Raw genomic sequence first — 15,809 nt, 5'->3', positions numbered from 1 at the left:
TACATAGGAGTTCCTTTTTGACATGTGCTTTTGCTGTGGCCTAGCTCCTGCAAGCCAAAAATAAACTTTTTCTCACAGGTGTCCTTGCAAAGTTCCCGCTGTGCGGCCGTAGGGCAATGCTTTACAACATGCAGTTGGTTTTCCTAACAAAGGCCACTGCTGCAGAGGCCCCAACAACAGCTAGGAAGCTCTGAGTGCTGGATGTCACCCTACGAGAAGACAACAGTGAAGAGTGGCAGCGTCTGGACCGATGCTGAGTACCTGCAGGATTTCCAGGTGCTGCCAAACAGAGCAGGCACAGGCCACGACAGATGGACTCCGTGTGCCATCTGCCGGTAACCAGGCTTAAAACGGACGAGGAGGGCGAGCAGGGCTGCCGAGAGAGCCTGGAACAGAAACTGTATGAACAGAGGACCTCCAGTGTTTTACTAACTCTGTTAGGAACTTCTCCCACTTCCCAACCAGGAATTGCCTGTTCCCAGCTGGTAAATCCTCTGCACCATCCCCGTGCCTTCTCTTCGTCTGTGGTCCTAAAGTCTGCTTGGCGATGAACAGCTGCTCACTGTGTGAGATGGTTCCTGGGAGATGCATTATAAATGCCTACAGAAATTGGACATTTCTGAAATGTAGTTGCTGAGACTGACTATTAATAAAGCACAGAACACAGGCTTTGGTGCTCCTGTCTGCAGCACCTTCTGTGTCTCCATACAGCAATTCCCGCTGTCCCAGGGCTCTCTGACAGCAAAGCTGGTCCCAGTGCACACCCCAGCATGGGGGGTTCCCACCAGGCTCTGCCCTCTGGGGCGATGCCAAAGTTTCAGTGGACATAACCATTCCCAAAGGCTAATGCTCAGCTAAGGCTCAGAAATGCAATAATCGAAGGATTGCAATTAAAAATAATAGCAATATTAAATATATATATATAAATTAGGAAGATGGGACCTAAGGGTAAGTGCTTCCCTCCCTCCTTCCTTCCCTCCCTCCTGATTTTGAAGTTTTTAGTGATATTTCCCATGCACGCACATTTTTACACCCTGCGTCAAATCAACAATATCTGACCATATCTAATAGCTAGCACTTCACAGCAAGTGTTACTCGCAGAGCTGATCATATTTGCTCTGACTGAAAGCATCTTCTTTCCCAGCCACCTTCCAGTGATCGTCAAGGAGGCAGAAACATTTGCCCTGTTTGAAAAGTGCAACCTTGAAGTAGGGCAGAGAGACTGGATTAAAACAAAAGATCTTTTATTGTCTTCAACTGAAGAGTATGATACAGAGGAACTACACGTAGGTTTCATCCATATAAAAAAAGAGAGCCCTTTATTTACACAAGTGTTCAAAGTCACCAATGGTACCTAACAACAGCTCTGTATTTTCTTTGTATTCTTTTGTTAGTTATTCCCACCTAGATGGAGCAAGCATTGGTCAGTAACACTTAGAAAAACATGTAAAAATCTTTTGGGCAGGGAAAAAAAAAGAAATATGTTCTAAAAGAAACCAAATCCTTACAGGCGTTTCACTGTAACAAACCCAGCAGAATACTTACAACTAACCACTGACAAAAGGAACAGTTTTCGGTACGGGCTCAGCAGCCTAATCATTCTCAGCTGTTCTTTTACTTCCTCATCTAAGTAAATACAACCTGGACATGCACAAACTCAACATGTATGAAAAAAAGGTAGAAATTTATTTTAAAGTAATTGTGCTTTTATTTATAAAAAAAAATTTACAATCAGACACTGTCCTGCTGTGTTTCCGAAAGCATCGTTCTCTTAAAAATGACAAAAACTTAGCTTATTATTATTATCATTATTATTATTACTTTGTCATTATATTAATAATATTAATCTTATGCTTAAGTTTAAAAACATACTGCTTTCCCCTTCCCATCCCCTCCTTCTCTGTGGTACTTGATATATATAAAAAAGGCTTTCCAACGACCAAAGAATTTCAATTATAACTAATTATAATAATAATAATAATGATAATTAATCGTACACATTTCCGTGTGTAAAATATGGCTGGTTCTAAAACAAACTACCAATGTACAAAACTGTTCTCCCTCCCCTACCCTGGGCCACCCAAGAGATAGTCAAACTGTGGAAGAACTTTATCCCAGAGGCTTTCTGAGAAAATAAAAATTAATAAAACAACATACAACCCTTGAGATCGTTGTCTTTGGTGTGGAGGACATTACTGATGGGCAGCCGGAGCTGCTCTGCTGAAAACGCTGGGACACTTAAGGCTTGTTGTCTGGGCTGCTGCAGAAGCCTCTGTTGGGCCAGGGGTCACCGATGCTTTGGTACGACGACCAGCTCCTCACACCCCCCACCCCAGTGATGCCAGAGGATCCCCCCACACCCCCACTCTATATCCCTCCCCCCCCACCCATAGCCCCTTCACCACCTCTGGGGCTTTACGCTCGCTTTCGTCTTCCTTCCAGATTTCGGAAGCTGGAGGGTCTCAGCTTCATCTCCGCAAACTGGATGGAATATTCATGGCCCTTCCAGTGGAACCAGTTAACACCCTGCAAAGACAAAGATGAAGTGTGGGAGGTAACACATTTACTTCTCCTGTTGTCAGCCTTCACTCCTCTCATTTCAGCTTGCAGGCTGTTTTCTAACTTGGGAACAGAGGCACACCAAAGTAGAGGGGCTTTGGGAAGCACAGGGCTCTGGCCGCTAGCATGCACAACCTGCGCAAACCAACCCACACGCTGTCCCCCCGAGCTGTCGCTCTTTGCCTGGCTTTCATGGCAGGAAGAACATTTTGTTTCACATGTTGAAAACTACAATTGTTCCCTGCACACTTGGGATATATTATTTGTTGACAAAAACATCAATATTTCACCAGCTGACATTAAATTCTTGTTTTGTGAGCAACTGCCCATATCTTTCCCTATGACCGTTTGGTCTGGAGAGTGGGCTTGGTTGGTGCGCTGATGTCTGGCTAGCTGAAGCAGACCGATCCATAATTGCAATTCCCCTTCTTCTAATGCATTACGGAAGCTTTCAAACACCAAGCTCACCTGACTGTGGCTGTTGTCACCGTATCTGCCCATAAGATTGACTCGGTGACAATTCTTGTACCAGAATGCACCCTTGTATGACAAAGCACAGTTGGTGATGGCAGAATCGTTGTCCTTGTCAAAGGTGGAGAAGGACCTTCCGGTATGGTACGTCATGGAGTCACCTGGATGGGGGAGAGAGAAGAAAGTGTGACGTCAGTGGTTTGCTTAGTTTAGATTACACGGGAGCAACCATCCTGCAGAAAATGTTTGTACTATGCCATGCACTGTCTGTAAAGCCTGGCTGTGTATCTAACTTCTTAAAAATTGACTTGTTTTACTACAGAAGGAAGTACACAGTTTTTGTTGTTGGAGGCAAGTCAAAGTATTTTTCCAGGTGGTCTGTAATCCCCAATTTATTAAGTGGTTTTTCATGCAGCTCAATTTCTGCACTTCTTGCTGGAAGCTGGATTTTGGCCCTGTACAAAAGGCAGTGTGGACAAACCAAGTCCAAATGGACCTCCACAAGGAGGGAGTGAAGATCAAAGGAGTCTTCACACCTAGCTGGTCCATGCAGTAAAGCTACCCATCTTCATTAGCTGGAAACACAGAGAGAGAGAGATCTGCCTAATGTTGACTTCCCACTCTCAGGGTCTGGGTGCCCATTTACAGGTGGGTGCAATAGGAGCAGCCTTCAGTGTATGCCTGAAACAGAGCTCACATTCATGCCTCAGGATCTGCGTTGCTCCATCCGCTAATCTTGAATCCTACTAGCTGTAGCAGCTACTACTGCTCTGCATCACTGTGTTTGCCCTTAAATAGACAATAATTCTACTACTGCATATCCTTTGTCTGTATCCCTATAAGCTGTGCATAAAGTTCATGTGATGGTCACAGGGCAGAGTCAATACACACACGCCTGTGTGGTCTGTTTTATGCACCTTGCAGCATGAAAGGTATCTCCTTCTAAGATATCTTGTGGAGCTGGATTTATCTCTTAATCCTCTGAAGCCCTGAAGAGGACTCAACGAGGCCTGCAGGGTTTGCCCCAGTATGATTACAAAAGGCAGATGACTTGTTCAGCAAAATTACAAATCATGTTATAGCAGGACTCTGCTGCATATTCCACTGACAAGAGATGAGGCTGTGCCAAGCTATTATTAGCTGTATAAATGACAGTCAAGCATTGGCAAAATGATATATATGGCTGTTTAGTATACTTGTTTATATTCTGTCATAAGCATGCCATAAAATGTGGCAGCTAAATGACTGGAGGATTTAAAACGGAAACATAAAATATATTGATATGTTCATATTTTCAAACACCTGACGTACAAGAGGTACCTGCTGTGATGATGATCTGCAGCATTCAGACACTGTTACCTTGAGCCAACTGGGAGGAAATTGCAAGTCAGGAGAAAAAAAAATATTTCATCTCACCTGCTGTGCCACTGTATCCATCCACCCTTAGCCGGTATCTGCTCTTCGAGTCTCCAACGCTGAACTTGTCGTAGACAGCATAAGCTGTCTCACCCTTGTCCCGCAGATCTACACGCAGCTCATACTGGCCCTGAGAAGTGATTTTGTGGAGGTTCTCCAGACCTGTGGAAATAAATGAACAATCCATGTGTGTCCCCGTGTTTATTTGTCTGCCATCATGTTATCCCATAAAGGAGGTCATACTGGCCTGTATAGACACAACAGGGCATAAACACTGGTGAGGAAAGTGAGCTATTTCAGCTGTAGGGTAATATTAGCACAAAAACAAATAGATAAAAACAGACTGATTGAGAGACCTCTTCCCTTCAAATCACAGTAGCAGGTAGCCCTTTGGGAGAAGTAATCAAAGTTATGCTGTGTGATGATCATTGTCTTTCATTTCCAACCAAATAAAATGTAGCGCAATCTTTGAAAATTTGCTTTTTACTTCTATTTTCCCCACTTTACTTTTGTGGCGGGGGTGTCCTAGGAGTACAGGAAGAAGAAGATTTGCAGTTGCTTCTCTGGTGACCTTCTGACTTCTTACAGAGCACCAGTGAGCATTGGTTTGGAACATTCGGTGACCCACGAAGCATGACATCTATGAACTGCAACTGGAGGGACTGGCTTGGACCTGGCAATTTCGATCTCCCTCACAGCATGCTGTCTCCTAGCCTAGATTATGTTCCTGTTTACAAATACTCTTGCCAACCAAATGGAGGTTTCAAAGTGGCTCCTAGTCTTTTAGGCTTTGTGTTTTCTTTTTTAAAAAAAGACAAATTCTTGCCACTTACCTATCCAGAATTCATCCTTAGGATCTCCAAAGCCAGCCACGTAAGTCTTCCAGTTCTTGTAGAAATCTTCCTTTCCATTTTGACGCCTCAGGAACACCTGCAAACACCACATGCAAGAAGTGTTATCAACAGACTGCCTTAGACAGAAAGGGCACTAGGAACGTGGCTTTGACAAATGCAGAGGTTGGCATTGCTGCTCCCCTGCTCTCACCACCCAAACCAGCAATCTCACTGCAGTTACTGAATTGTATCAAGACTTTTGAATGTTCCTTGCTTTTTTTTACATCTCTAGTTTGGTTCCCAGGCTTCCCTGATTGATGTGACCTTGTAGTTCCTGCTCTCTGCTTTTTTAGCAGCCCCTTGCTGTATTTATCAGCCAAGACTTTCTACATCCTCTAGCCTCCTAGCCATGCATTTGTCCAGCTCCTTCTTCCTTTCTGTGCCCTGGGTCCCTCTGACATGTTCAGATTTGAAGACATCAACACAGAGAGCTGGTATTTTCATTGCCATTCATTTGTTGTCTGGGTGGAATGTATCCCTTGTATAAAGGCCTGCAAGCCCGGCCAGCCACTACGCCACGTGACTGCTGAACAAACGCTTTCTCTGGCCTGTGCTTTTACCTCCTTCACTGTCTCTCTCATTCAAATAGAGTCAGTCCACTCTCCTTTCACCTAACTTGCTATGTAGAAGGTATGTATCTGGTCTAAGATGGTCATTTCAGCAACCCCTATAGCCAGTGGAGAGAGATCAGTGCTTTTCCTAGGTGCTGAAACCACTGATGTGACCCGTCCTTTGGAGACACCTCTCTCTCCTCCAGCTATAGGAAGAGCTAGTAACCTTGTTCTAGGCACCTAGGTGTCCTACCTGAGATAAAATTCCCCAAATTTATAGACAAGTCAGCCCTACTCTGATAATAGAGCACTATGAGGTTTGCCACAGATGAGCAGGGATGGGGTCTGCTACCCCTGCTCTTAGCACAGGCAGATGCACATGAGGGTGGTGCGGGCCCTCTCCCTCTTACTCACAATCCATCCGCCCCCATCCTCGCCCATGTCGCAGAAGACTTGCAGAGGCTGAGCCTTGTCCCCATTCAGGTAAATTGTGTAGAGCCCAGAGGTGGTTTCTCCGTTCAGGAGAGCCTGGGAGCAGTCTTTAGGGTAAGGATAGAGAAGACCAGCTGCACGCACAAAAAAAGAGAAAGCAGTCCTTAAGAAATCAGCAATTACAAGGAACTTGTTGAATACAGATGACTCATGAAAATCTGTTGTGGGTCAATGGCACAGCCAGGTACAGAGCCTAGGAATGGGCTTGTAACTGCTATCCTACATAAAAAAAGATTCACAGTAAACAGCAGATGATGTAAATTTTTCTTTCAAATATGCTTTTGCACATCTGTCTAGACTTTTGGAAGTGCTGTGAATGCCAGATAACTACTCCCTGCTATGATGGGAGTGCATCCTCCAGCTAAATATTTAAATAGCATGAGCTGTGTTTACTGCAACTTTTGGGTAAAACCAAATCCACTGATCTCTGATTATGTGACAGAAAAGGGAAGGGGAAATACAAAGACAGAACTACAACCAAAAATAAATAAATGGGGAATATTTTGCTAGCAAGCACAATATTAAATATGTTATAAAACTAGACTTTTAAAAAACAAAGCAAACAATAACAGTTGAAACTACAGGGAAATGTCATTAAGTATTTCCTTCTGATAACAAGCTAATAGCATTGTTGCACTCAGAACAATTTCTAACCCCCAAAAAAGCTTTTCTTGTTATCTTTTTAAATTCACTTAGACCATTAACCTTTTCAGCCAATGGTTTAATTGCATGATGTTCTAGGTGTGTCCATAGGAGAGCTGTTAGCTGTGGCTGCTCACAGAGTGGCTGTTGCTCCCTTTCCAGTGTGTTGCACATCCCTGCCTGTGCCTCAGCTACAGAGAATTTGCATCAGCTTTGGGATTTGGAGAAAAGAGGCTGTCTGCAGGGAGCTACTTCAGTGTTGCCCTCTCACCAAATAGCACACAAATATATGTTTAGAGTTAAGGTCAGGCTTAAGCATCTGCCTGAACGAGGCTGACACTGCATTTGTATGGGTGAAGGCACCCCATTCAGTCCCTGCTTATGGTCAATTTGCCAAACGTCACTTAGACACACCCATATTTAATTCTTCTCCTATTTCTGGTTGTGGATTGTTGCCTGTTGGTGGAGTTCACACTGCTCTACACAAGGAGTGACTGTGAGGAAACTTGGGGCTATATGACTTTTATTAGCACTTCTGTGAGTCCTTGGGCTGAAGTTGGTATAACTGGCAGAAAGGAGAATGGAAATGGCTGAATGTCCTACTGGGTGTGAAAGGCTGGAAACCGTGAAAAGTGAGACAAACAACAGGCAAGGCTTCACAGTTAATACTGAACAACACGGTTTTTTTAATGTCAGCTGTGAAGTGACCTTCAGAGAACCCAATCTGTTCTTGCATTCAGCTCCCTGGAGAGCTGTCCTCTTAGAGCTGGAACAGACATGCCATGTGGCTTTGCGAAAACCGATCTTAGAAAGAGGAGAAAAAAACCTGCCCAGAAATTCATCTCCTCAGACCACTGAACAGATCTGTGTGTGTGTGTGGTTTCCTTAATTTCAACTTAAAACACTGATTTAACAGCTCACTATGCATCAGAGGTAAATCAGGGTGCCAGTTTGGATTTTAAAGAGTAATGTTCCTTTAGATATTTTACATGGGAAAGGCAGGATGTTTCATCAGAGCGAGGACTATAGAGGTGATGTGGGTGGATATAAAGAAAAGAATTTCATCCTGCCAGTCTGGGGGAAGCAGATGACACTACAGCTCAGGGCAAACGGGGACTTTTGCACCAACACTACAAGCAAATGAAGTGCATACTGAGAACTGGATTAAAAATCTTCTTTGAGGTCTGTGCCTGCTTACTGCAGAGTTTAGCGGTGTCCTGAGAGCAGTAACTTATATGTTATTTCAGCTGTGCATGCGCTCTAAGGTCCTTACTTGTCGTGAAAATAGTCTGGATCGTTTTGCTCTTCAGGGATCTGTTCAGTGCCTGGAGTTTCACCGTGTACTGGGTAGTCGGGCTCAGCTCTGTCAGGCTGTAGGAAGTTGTCTCGGGGTTTAGAATGACTTCCTATGGGAAGGAGAAATAATATAGGGAAATCTCAGTGAGAAAATAATAATAACCGGAACTGTTACACATTTTAGTTTGTCACATTAGTTTTTGTGGTAATTATTTATGGTATTTTTAACAATCTAAATTATTTACTACTAAACTTCTATTCCTCTAAGATTTTTATCAAGCTAACTTTCTTTAGAAGTTTGAGAAAAGTTGTCTGGAAATGAATGTTTACCATCACAATGTATAAGCTGTGTGGTTTAATATCAAGTCAGCATAAATGTTCATATGCCTTAAACATACACATTATATCAATGTCTCTGTGAAACTCATAAAAAACCTGAGAAGAATCACCCTTTAGGACAAGGAAATATCATACTCCAGTCTTCAAAAGGCTCTTTTCCTGTAACTTTAAAGGGCTGATTTTCAGTACGCTTAGGGAACTTGCCTTCTTGAAAATCAGAACCCTTTCTGCTGTACCAGGCTGGGCATCCAAAATTATCTGTCATTTTTGCTGGGATTCACCTCATTCACATTTAGGCATCTAGAGTAATCTAGTTATGTGGGAACATAATAAAATTATTGGAGAACAAGAGGCACTTTCAAAGGCGATTCATCCTGCCTTAGACACCTCACTTGTACAGGGATAGATTCTCCTGAGTTTAGAAAGGGGACTCCCATTCTTTGGGGTGTGTGAGTTTATTCCATGACACAGGTTTGGAATGAGAGAAAATGGTTGTTTGTGCTTTTATCCGTATTGTGGAGAGATGACTGTCAAAATTCAGACTGCAATTGAGCTTCTGTTACAGGATATAATATAGGAAACACTTAAGCAGGTTCTAAATGCATTTGTGTTCAAGCTAGCACTGAAACAGGTACTTAGTATTTTACCATGTTTGACTTAAGGCAGATGATTATGTTCCATTGCGGAACACTTCAGAGCATCTCTACTGTCCAGTTTTGAGGCATAGCCCTTCTGGTTTGGTTACAAGTACTATACCTTGACTCTGCCGTCAATGGACTCGTAGATCAGGAGATAACCAGTGACAGGAGCACGTGGAGGCCTCCAAGTTATCACAGCTGTTTCTGACTGAACCTCAGTGGCACTTAAATCTCTTGGAGCATCCAGACCTGAAGGAGACAACAGATCAATTACAATCACATCTATATGGAGTTTAGTACACAGGCTATCTTATAGGCAGTATATTAAAACAGGCCAGGAAAGCAAATTTTTCTCCCCAGAAATTTGAAACTAAAAAATATTTCAACTTAAATTTTGTGATTAAAAAGAAATTTTCTCATTGGAAGCTTTAAAAGAAAAGTATTTACTTTATCTAAGTTAAAATATTGGCTTGTTTCAGGCACTTTAGTTTATAAGCAGTTGCACTGAAATGTCTTTTTTGAAATTGTGCCTTTCATTCTTTCATGCAAGAAGACAGATCGGTATTTACATATTCCCAGGAAGCAAAACTTTAGTTCCAATGGTGTCTCTTTTGAATAGGAAAACTTTTCATACTTGGTCTGGCTACAGCTTCCCTTCTCCACTGTAATTATAACACTGAATTTGTATGGCTCAGCTCTTGGCTCTCTAGCCAATGTCCTGGGACAAATCCAGTAACAGTCAAGAAAATGAGAAATGTCCATGATTTCATTGATGCTCATGGAAAGCCATAAGTATGAAACCAACTGGATACTTTCAGCATTGGTACCCCAACATCAGCCCCCAAAGAAGAGCTCCTGCTCCTGCTTTGTGTGAAAATCGATAGAATTGGTGACAGAAAATCACCTTCTGGATCAGTCACACTAGCCTTTGACCAGAGAAAATTTCATGCAAATACTATCAAAATGCAGGCTTCTAGTTAAAAAAAAAAGCACAATGTGCTGGCTGACTTTATGGTATTAGAGAAATGTAAGCCAGGTGGGACTAGAAGAGATGGCAGTTCTCCCCACAGTGAGGTGGGACATAGCACCTGTAGTAAACTGGGTGGAGAGGGTCTCACTCCTCTGTGTGTCCTTCAGTGCATGGACACTCAGCGTATACTCAGTTGCAGGTTGAAGGCCCTTCAGGTCGTACTCCACAGTGTTTCCTGATACCATCTGAGTAACTTCTGGTTCTAAGAAGAAAGCACAGAAGAGAATTATTCAGACATGTCATGATGTACTCAACTCCATGACCCACTCAGTGATTTTTTTTTTTTCTTTTACTAGCTGGGAGCAATTGCAAAATAGTAAAAGCCCAGAGCCCATCTCCCTGCTTACTCTTAAGCTGAATCTGAATTAACACCAGAATCCTTTATCTAAAAGTATTAGCACTCTCTAGTGTTCATATGAATTATAACACCGTCTTTTCCTTTCAAGAATATCAGTTATCTCAGTTCATGTCTGAATGGGGAATGCTGAACTAAAATGATAATTTTTAAAATGCTTCCAGCGAGGCATCTCCTTCAAGTAACAGCCCCCTGCCACCCTCTTGTAGTCACATTGCTCAACCATTTCTGAGCATCTCTCAAGAGCTGTAACGCTGTCAGCTCTCTGATCCATCACTAACTCTTCTTACCATCCTCGGAAGCATAGGAGACAACGTAATTATCCACAGCAGCAATTGCTGGCTGCCAGGTTGCCAGAGCCTCAGACTCTGTGATGTTCACCACTACTAGGCCTGACGGGCTGTCCAGAGCTGAAAGAAAGAGAATAGCAGATTGAAGGAATTTGACAAACATTCTCGGCTCTGTGCAATGCTCTGCTGTAAATATATGATGTAAAATGCGCAAACACTGCTTCTCGATGCAGCTTTTATGATCCCCTTTGGAATAGTGGAGCTCTGCAGAAAAGACGTCAGTGCCTATGAAGAGACATCAAATACCTCCACTGGAAAGGGAGGTCAATGCGTGAAAAGATTAAACACTGGGAACAGACATAACTAACCATGTTATCAGATCAGTCTTGATATCATCAATCTTAATGGCCCTGTCAGAGCTGACGTTTTTCTCTCAACACCTCAAGTCTGGACTGTTTTTTGGAGCAAACTCAGGAGACAGAGCTGGGAAAAATAACTAATGTGACAGCAACTGATAGCCACTGTGACCTTCCACCAGCTTGCCCTGCATGTTTAAAAATAAACCAATCAAACAGCCAGCCAACCATCCAAAATTCCCACATGTCCTGCCTTGCTTCCTCATGGGACTCTCTTTCTCACAGTTTTATGTTCTCACTGAATTGGGATAGATATCTGCCTCCAGTACTTCTGAAGTGGGCTATAAATTTCAGGTTATTATCCAATACTCATCATCTTGTTCCTTGCTTCAGTTCTCTGAATACTTGTTAGCCCCCCAGGAAAGAATGAATGAGACTGCCGGGTGGGGTCAGCAGGAGCATAGTGGACCCTCATTTCCTGCAGGGATACTTAAAGCTGTATTGAAGAAAAGCCAGGAGAGAGAATGTTTTTATGCTTAGAACACAGTCTGGAAGCTGGGAGATGTGGAGTTTGAGTCCACAACAGAAACTGGTCTGAACTGCTCAGCTGAGCCAGCCCTTTGCTCCCCCATCTGTAAAGTGGTATTAATTAAACTTCTGGGTTTTTTCTGATGTATCAGGACAGTAAATATATGAATTGTCTCTGTCTCACTGCAAGCTGGTTCAGCACTTAGCAAATGGAAGCCTGATCAAACTTACAAGTTCTATACTCATCTGAAATACACAAAGAATGGGCGAAAAACTTCCTGCAGTTTGTGCAGACAGCAAAAATGGGATCTCAGTGGGTCTTCAGCTCCAGTTCCTGAGTCTCTCCTCCAGCACAGACAATGCATTCGAAAGTATGCTATTTTCCCTTTATATATTACCTGTTTTCAGAGTGCCAGAGATGGGTTCACTTTCTTCAAAGCCTTTCACAGAGATGATACTAACATTGTAGTCTACACCTGGGATTAACTTCACCAACTTGGTCCTTGTCTTGCTTCCATCGACTGTAACAACATTTGGAGTACCTAGGATGAAGCCAAATGCCAAGGGATTAGTGACACAATACTCCAATAAATGCTTTTCAAAAGCATGTTTCAAAATAAATGCTTTTCAAAAGAATGTTTCAAATTCTGGGTTTATTCCAGGAAAGCACTTAGACAAGTGCCTCACCTTCTGATGGCGGATTGTTCCTTTCTTCTGTGGGATCACGATGTATTTAAAGTTGCGTGTGTGCTTACATTCTACATTGTCTAAAGTCGTAAATCTTTACTTGTCTTAGTCAATAGCATGTCTTTTATGGTCCTGACATCTGTAGTGTTTGCTCTTTAGCTGTTTCCTTTCAGAGATGTTGCTAAGTTATGCTAAAAATCTGTTTAAGTACAGGAAGTTTTTTAAGCTGAACACTAAAACAGAGATATAATGGATAGAATGAAACAACATTGGGGAGTATTAAGAAAAATCACTGCCCTGGAAAACTATTATAACCATAGATGACGATTATTATTATTTCCAAGGGCCATCATTTCAAATATGCTTAGCTCATAAAGTGCCTACAAAATGATGAGACAGTTTGGAAATAAATCCTTACTTAGGAGGCTCAGCAGGAACAGAGATTTTTGTGAACGTGGCCCTATTAGGGGTACAATCATTCCAGCATCTAGTGCTGAGCTCCCTTATAAGTCTTGTTGATGGGATGTGGGACACTACGTTCAGACAGAGGTTGGCCTCTGGGACGTGTATGCACACCCACGTTCCTGGTCAGCAGTTTGAAGAAAAAAGAGATGATCTGTGTAAGATCATCTGGGAGATGTACTGCACGATGGATATCAGCACAATAAACCCTTTCTGCTCTCCCTTTTACCATCATCCTCCTTGTCCCTCCTGGCAGTTACTCACCTCCTGTGACAGGGACATAGGAGATCCGGTAGCTCTCCACGCGGGTGCGAGGGGGTGTCCAGCTGACTGTAGCGGAGTTTTCCGTGATGTCAGAGAAAGAAATTGCCTTGGGAGATCCAACAACTGTCAGTGGAGAATAGAGAACAAACACACCACATAGAAAGAAAAGGTAAATAATTTGTTTATCCGTCCTTAGTGCTGGAACACTGATTTGTCTTATCCCTCTATCCCAAGAGCTGATGCTATCAATATTCTGTCCTAAACAACACTCATGCAGGGACTATCAAACAGTTAAATGTTTGTATTACATACTGTCAGCAACAGTCTATTTGGTCTAAATTTTCCCTTTTCAGTAACATTACAGTGCTGCACAGATGAAAAATACCCCAGACATGTATCTACATATCATGTACACAGAAGTAACAGAGATTTCAGTGTTATAGAAAAGTATGGAGGCATACTTACAGGAAAGCCATTCCATTACCCAGGAGGCATTGTATTTATAATTTTTTCTACCCCAGTTTCACTTGGATGATTTTTAGACTTCCCATTGAGTCTCAGAGCCCTATCTGTGACACAAAGCAACGACAGCCCTTAGTGGAGAGATCTCTTTTCCTGAGCATAAAGTTTCTACTATAGGATGCCTAAAAAAGACCTGGACTCAGTTGCATGAGTTCATCAAGGGTCCATCCTCTCAAGCACTGACTGCCTGTAACTTCTGTTGGTTTCAAACTAGAAGCAACAAGATTTTCTTCTTGGAATCTCTATCTGAGACCTTGATTTTCCTTAGGTACGTTCAAGCACATCCATCCAGAGGACATCCAAGTACAACCATCATGAGGAAGGCATCTGTGGTTCCACTGCAGCTCTTTGTCATACAACCCAGCCTTTCCGTGTATAAACCTGAGCACTACATTTGCCCATAAATATTAGATCAGTAAGCTGGGCAAACAAAGCCCAAGTTTTGCCAAAATGACCCAATCTTAAGATGGAAACCAACACATATGTGAAACATTCCAGTTTAGGGCTTAATTAAGCTACTGCAAAACAAGCATGGAAAGGGCTTCTGGAAGGACAGGGAAAAGAGACCCGCCACTTGAAAGTTTACATTGAGCATCTCACTTCCAATTTGCTTTTTTGACTGTAACAAAAACAACCCTGACACATGTTAAAAAAATAAACAGCCCACACAGACTAGGCCATTAGCACAAAGAGGAGAGATACCGAACATCAGCCACATTAAGAACAGTGGAGACAGGCTGAGGACAGGGCAAGGGGGGCAAGAGGAGAAAAAAAGTGAGTGTGCTTGAAATAGCTTGGAAAGAACATGTCTGAGGGAAAGAAGTCAGAGGGCTATTTGTTCCATGTGTCCCCAAAGCTCTAGCAGCAATGCACTAAATCAACTGAAAGGCAAGGAAAGAAAAACAACGGAGCTTTCAAGAGAAATGTAAATTATTTCTCTGGAGCTCACTACACATGTTGCGTTTGTGGGGTTTGCTCACATGGAAAAGCCAAAGAAAGAAATAAAAGAATTAAAGATAACGAAGAAAGCAAGGTGGGTTAGTAAAACTACATAGCACACAAAGTTGCTACTGATTTAGGCATTGTCTGAAGGAAACAGAAGAGAAAAAAAGAAAACCTGGGAAACAGAGAGAAACGAAAATCACATTGATTTTGCTTCACATTGTAGGTGCCCTTAGAGACTGATGAAAAGTGCTAGTGATGGCTCTGGAGACCAAAGAGATGGACCAGCACTTGGTTTTCATACACAGGGGGAATTCCAGCCTTTCCCAGAAAATAAAGTACTCAATCCCTCCCACTTGGGCTCTGCTGCGCACACTTCCATGGGCTTCATGTTTGTTTTCTGTACCAGGTGAACTGCATAACAACCAGTAGTAAGAAGAGCCTTGACTATGTGAGAATTCCACATCCCCAACTACCCCAACTGCAGCTACTTTCCTGGGAGCAAACCTGGCAAAGAAAATATAATGGACCATCAGAGCAAGCATCAGTCCTGGAAAGAGTCCCAGAGGTGTAAGACAGCGGTACCTTTGAGCACAGGGAAATTAAAAAGGAGCAAATGGAACCATCTTCTTGAGCTACCTGAAAGCCAAAATTAAGCAGGCATAAAAAATGGCCAGCGTGCTTCTGTCTCGTCACTCATAAAAAACCTCAGTTCATCTGTTGGGCAGATACAGATAATTAGCATTATCCTCTAGCACCATTCGCCATCAGCTGTATGACAGATGGAGAACTTTCCTGTGAGGTTGCTAAAGCACCCATGATACCTGAGTAGCTGATACTCTTTGAGGATTTTTTTGCTAAAAAATTTTTATTTCATTACTAACGGACTATAGGAGTATGTTCACTGGCTTTCTTCTCCTAAGCAACAGGAAGCATCAGGTTGCATTTATCCTGTATAAAGAGCATTTGAAGTGTTTTGTGATCCTCTCAGATGAAAAATGCTGTCATGGTGTGGCAAAACACCATTAGAAGAAGAGGAAAGTAGCTGCATGAGACCCACACTTGCTGTCGAGGAT

At 42.6% G+C, this 15,809-nt stretch overlaps 1 protein-coding gene across 2 annotated transcripts in view; it reads right to left on the bottom strand.

The window, feature by feature from the left end:
* Window positions 1-2,395: 2,395 nt before the first annotated feature.
* The window catches only part of TNC (tenascin C), a gene marked incomplete at its 5' end in the record, with an annotated part of 47,208 nt that continues 33,794 nt past the window's right edge, over window positions 2,396-15,809 (bottom strand). For both annotated transcript variants that reach the window (XM_082327306.1, XM_082327307.1), the window contains 11 exons: window positions 2,396-2,526; window positions 3,028-3,191; window positions 4,447-4,608; window positions 5,280-5,376; window positions 6,305-6,456; window positions 8,298-8,430; window positions 9,416-9,546; window positions 10,386-10,529; window positions 10,973-11,092; window positions 12,255-12,398; window positions 13,270-13,392. In XM_082327306.1, the coding sequence (XP_082183432.1) occupies window positions 2,416-2,526; window positions 3,028-3,191; window positions 4,447-4,608; window positions 5,280-5,376; window positions 6,305-6,456; window positions 8,298-8,430; window positions 9,416-9,546; window positions 10,386-10,529; window positions 10,973-11,092; window positions 12,255-12,398; window positions 13,270-13,392 (1,481 nt within the window). In that variant the 3' untranslated portion in view covers window positions 2,396-2,415. The remainder of the gene's footprint in view (window positions 2,527-3,027; window positions 3,192-4,446; window positions 4,609-5,279; window positions 5,377-6,304; window positions 6,457-8,297; window positions 8,431-9,415; window positions 9,547-10,385; window positions 10,530-10,972; window positions 11,093-12,254; window positions 12,399-13,269; window positions 13,393-15,809) is intronic.

The sequence above is a fragment of the Platalea leucorodia genome, assembly GCF_965183815.1.
Source record: "Platalea leucorodia genome assembly, chromosome: 15".
NCBI classification, from domain to species: Eukaryota; Metazoa; Chordata; class Aves; order Pelecaniformes; family Threskiornithidae; genus Platalea; species Platalea leucorodia.
Note: the sequence above shows the minus strand (reverse complement) of the source record. Positions and strands in the feature narration are given on the sequence as shown.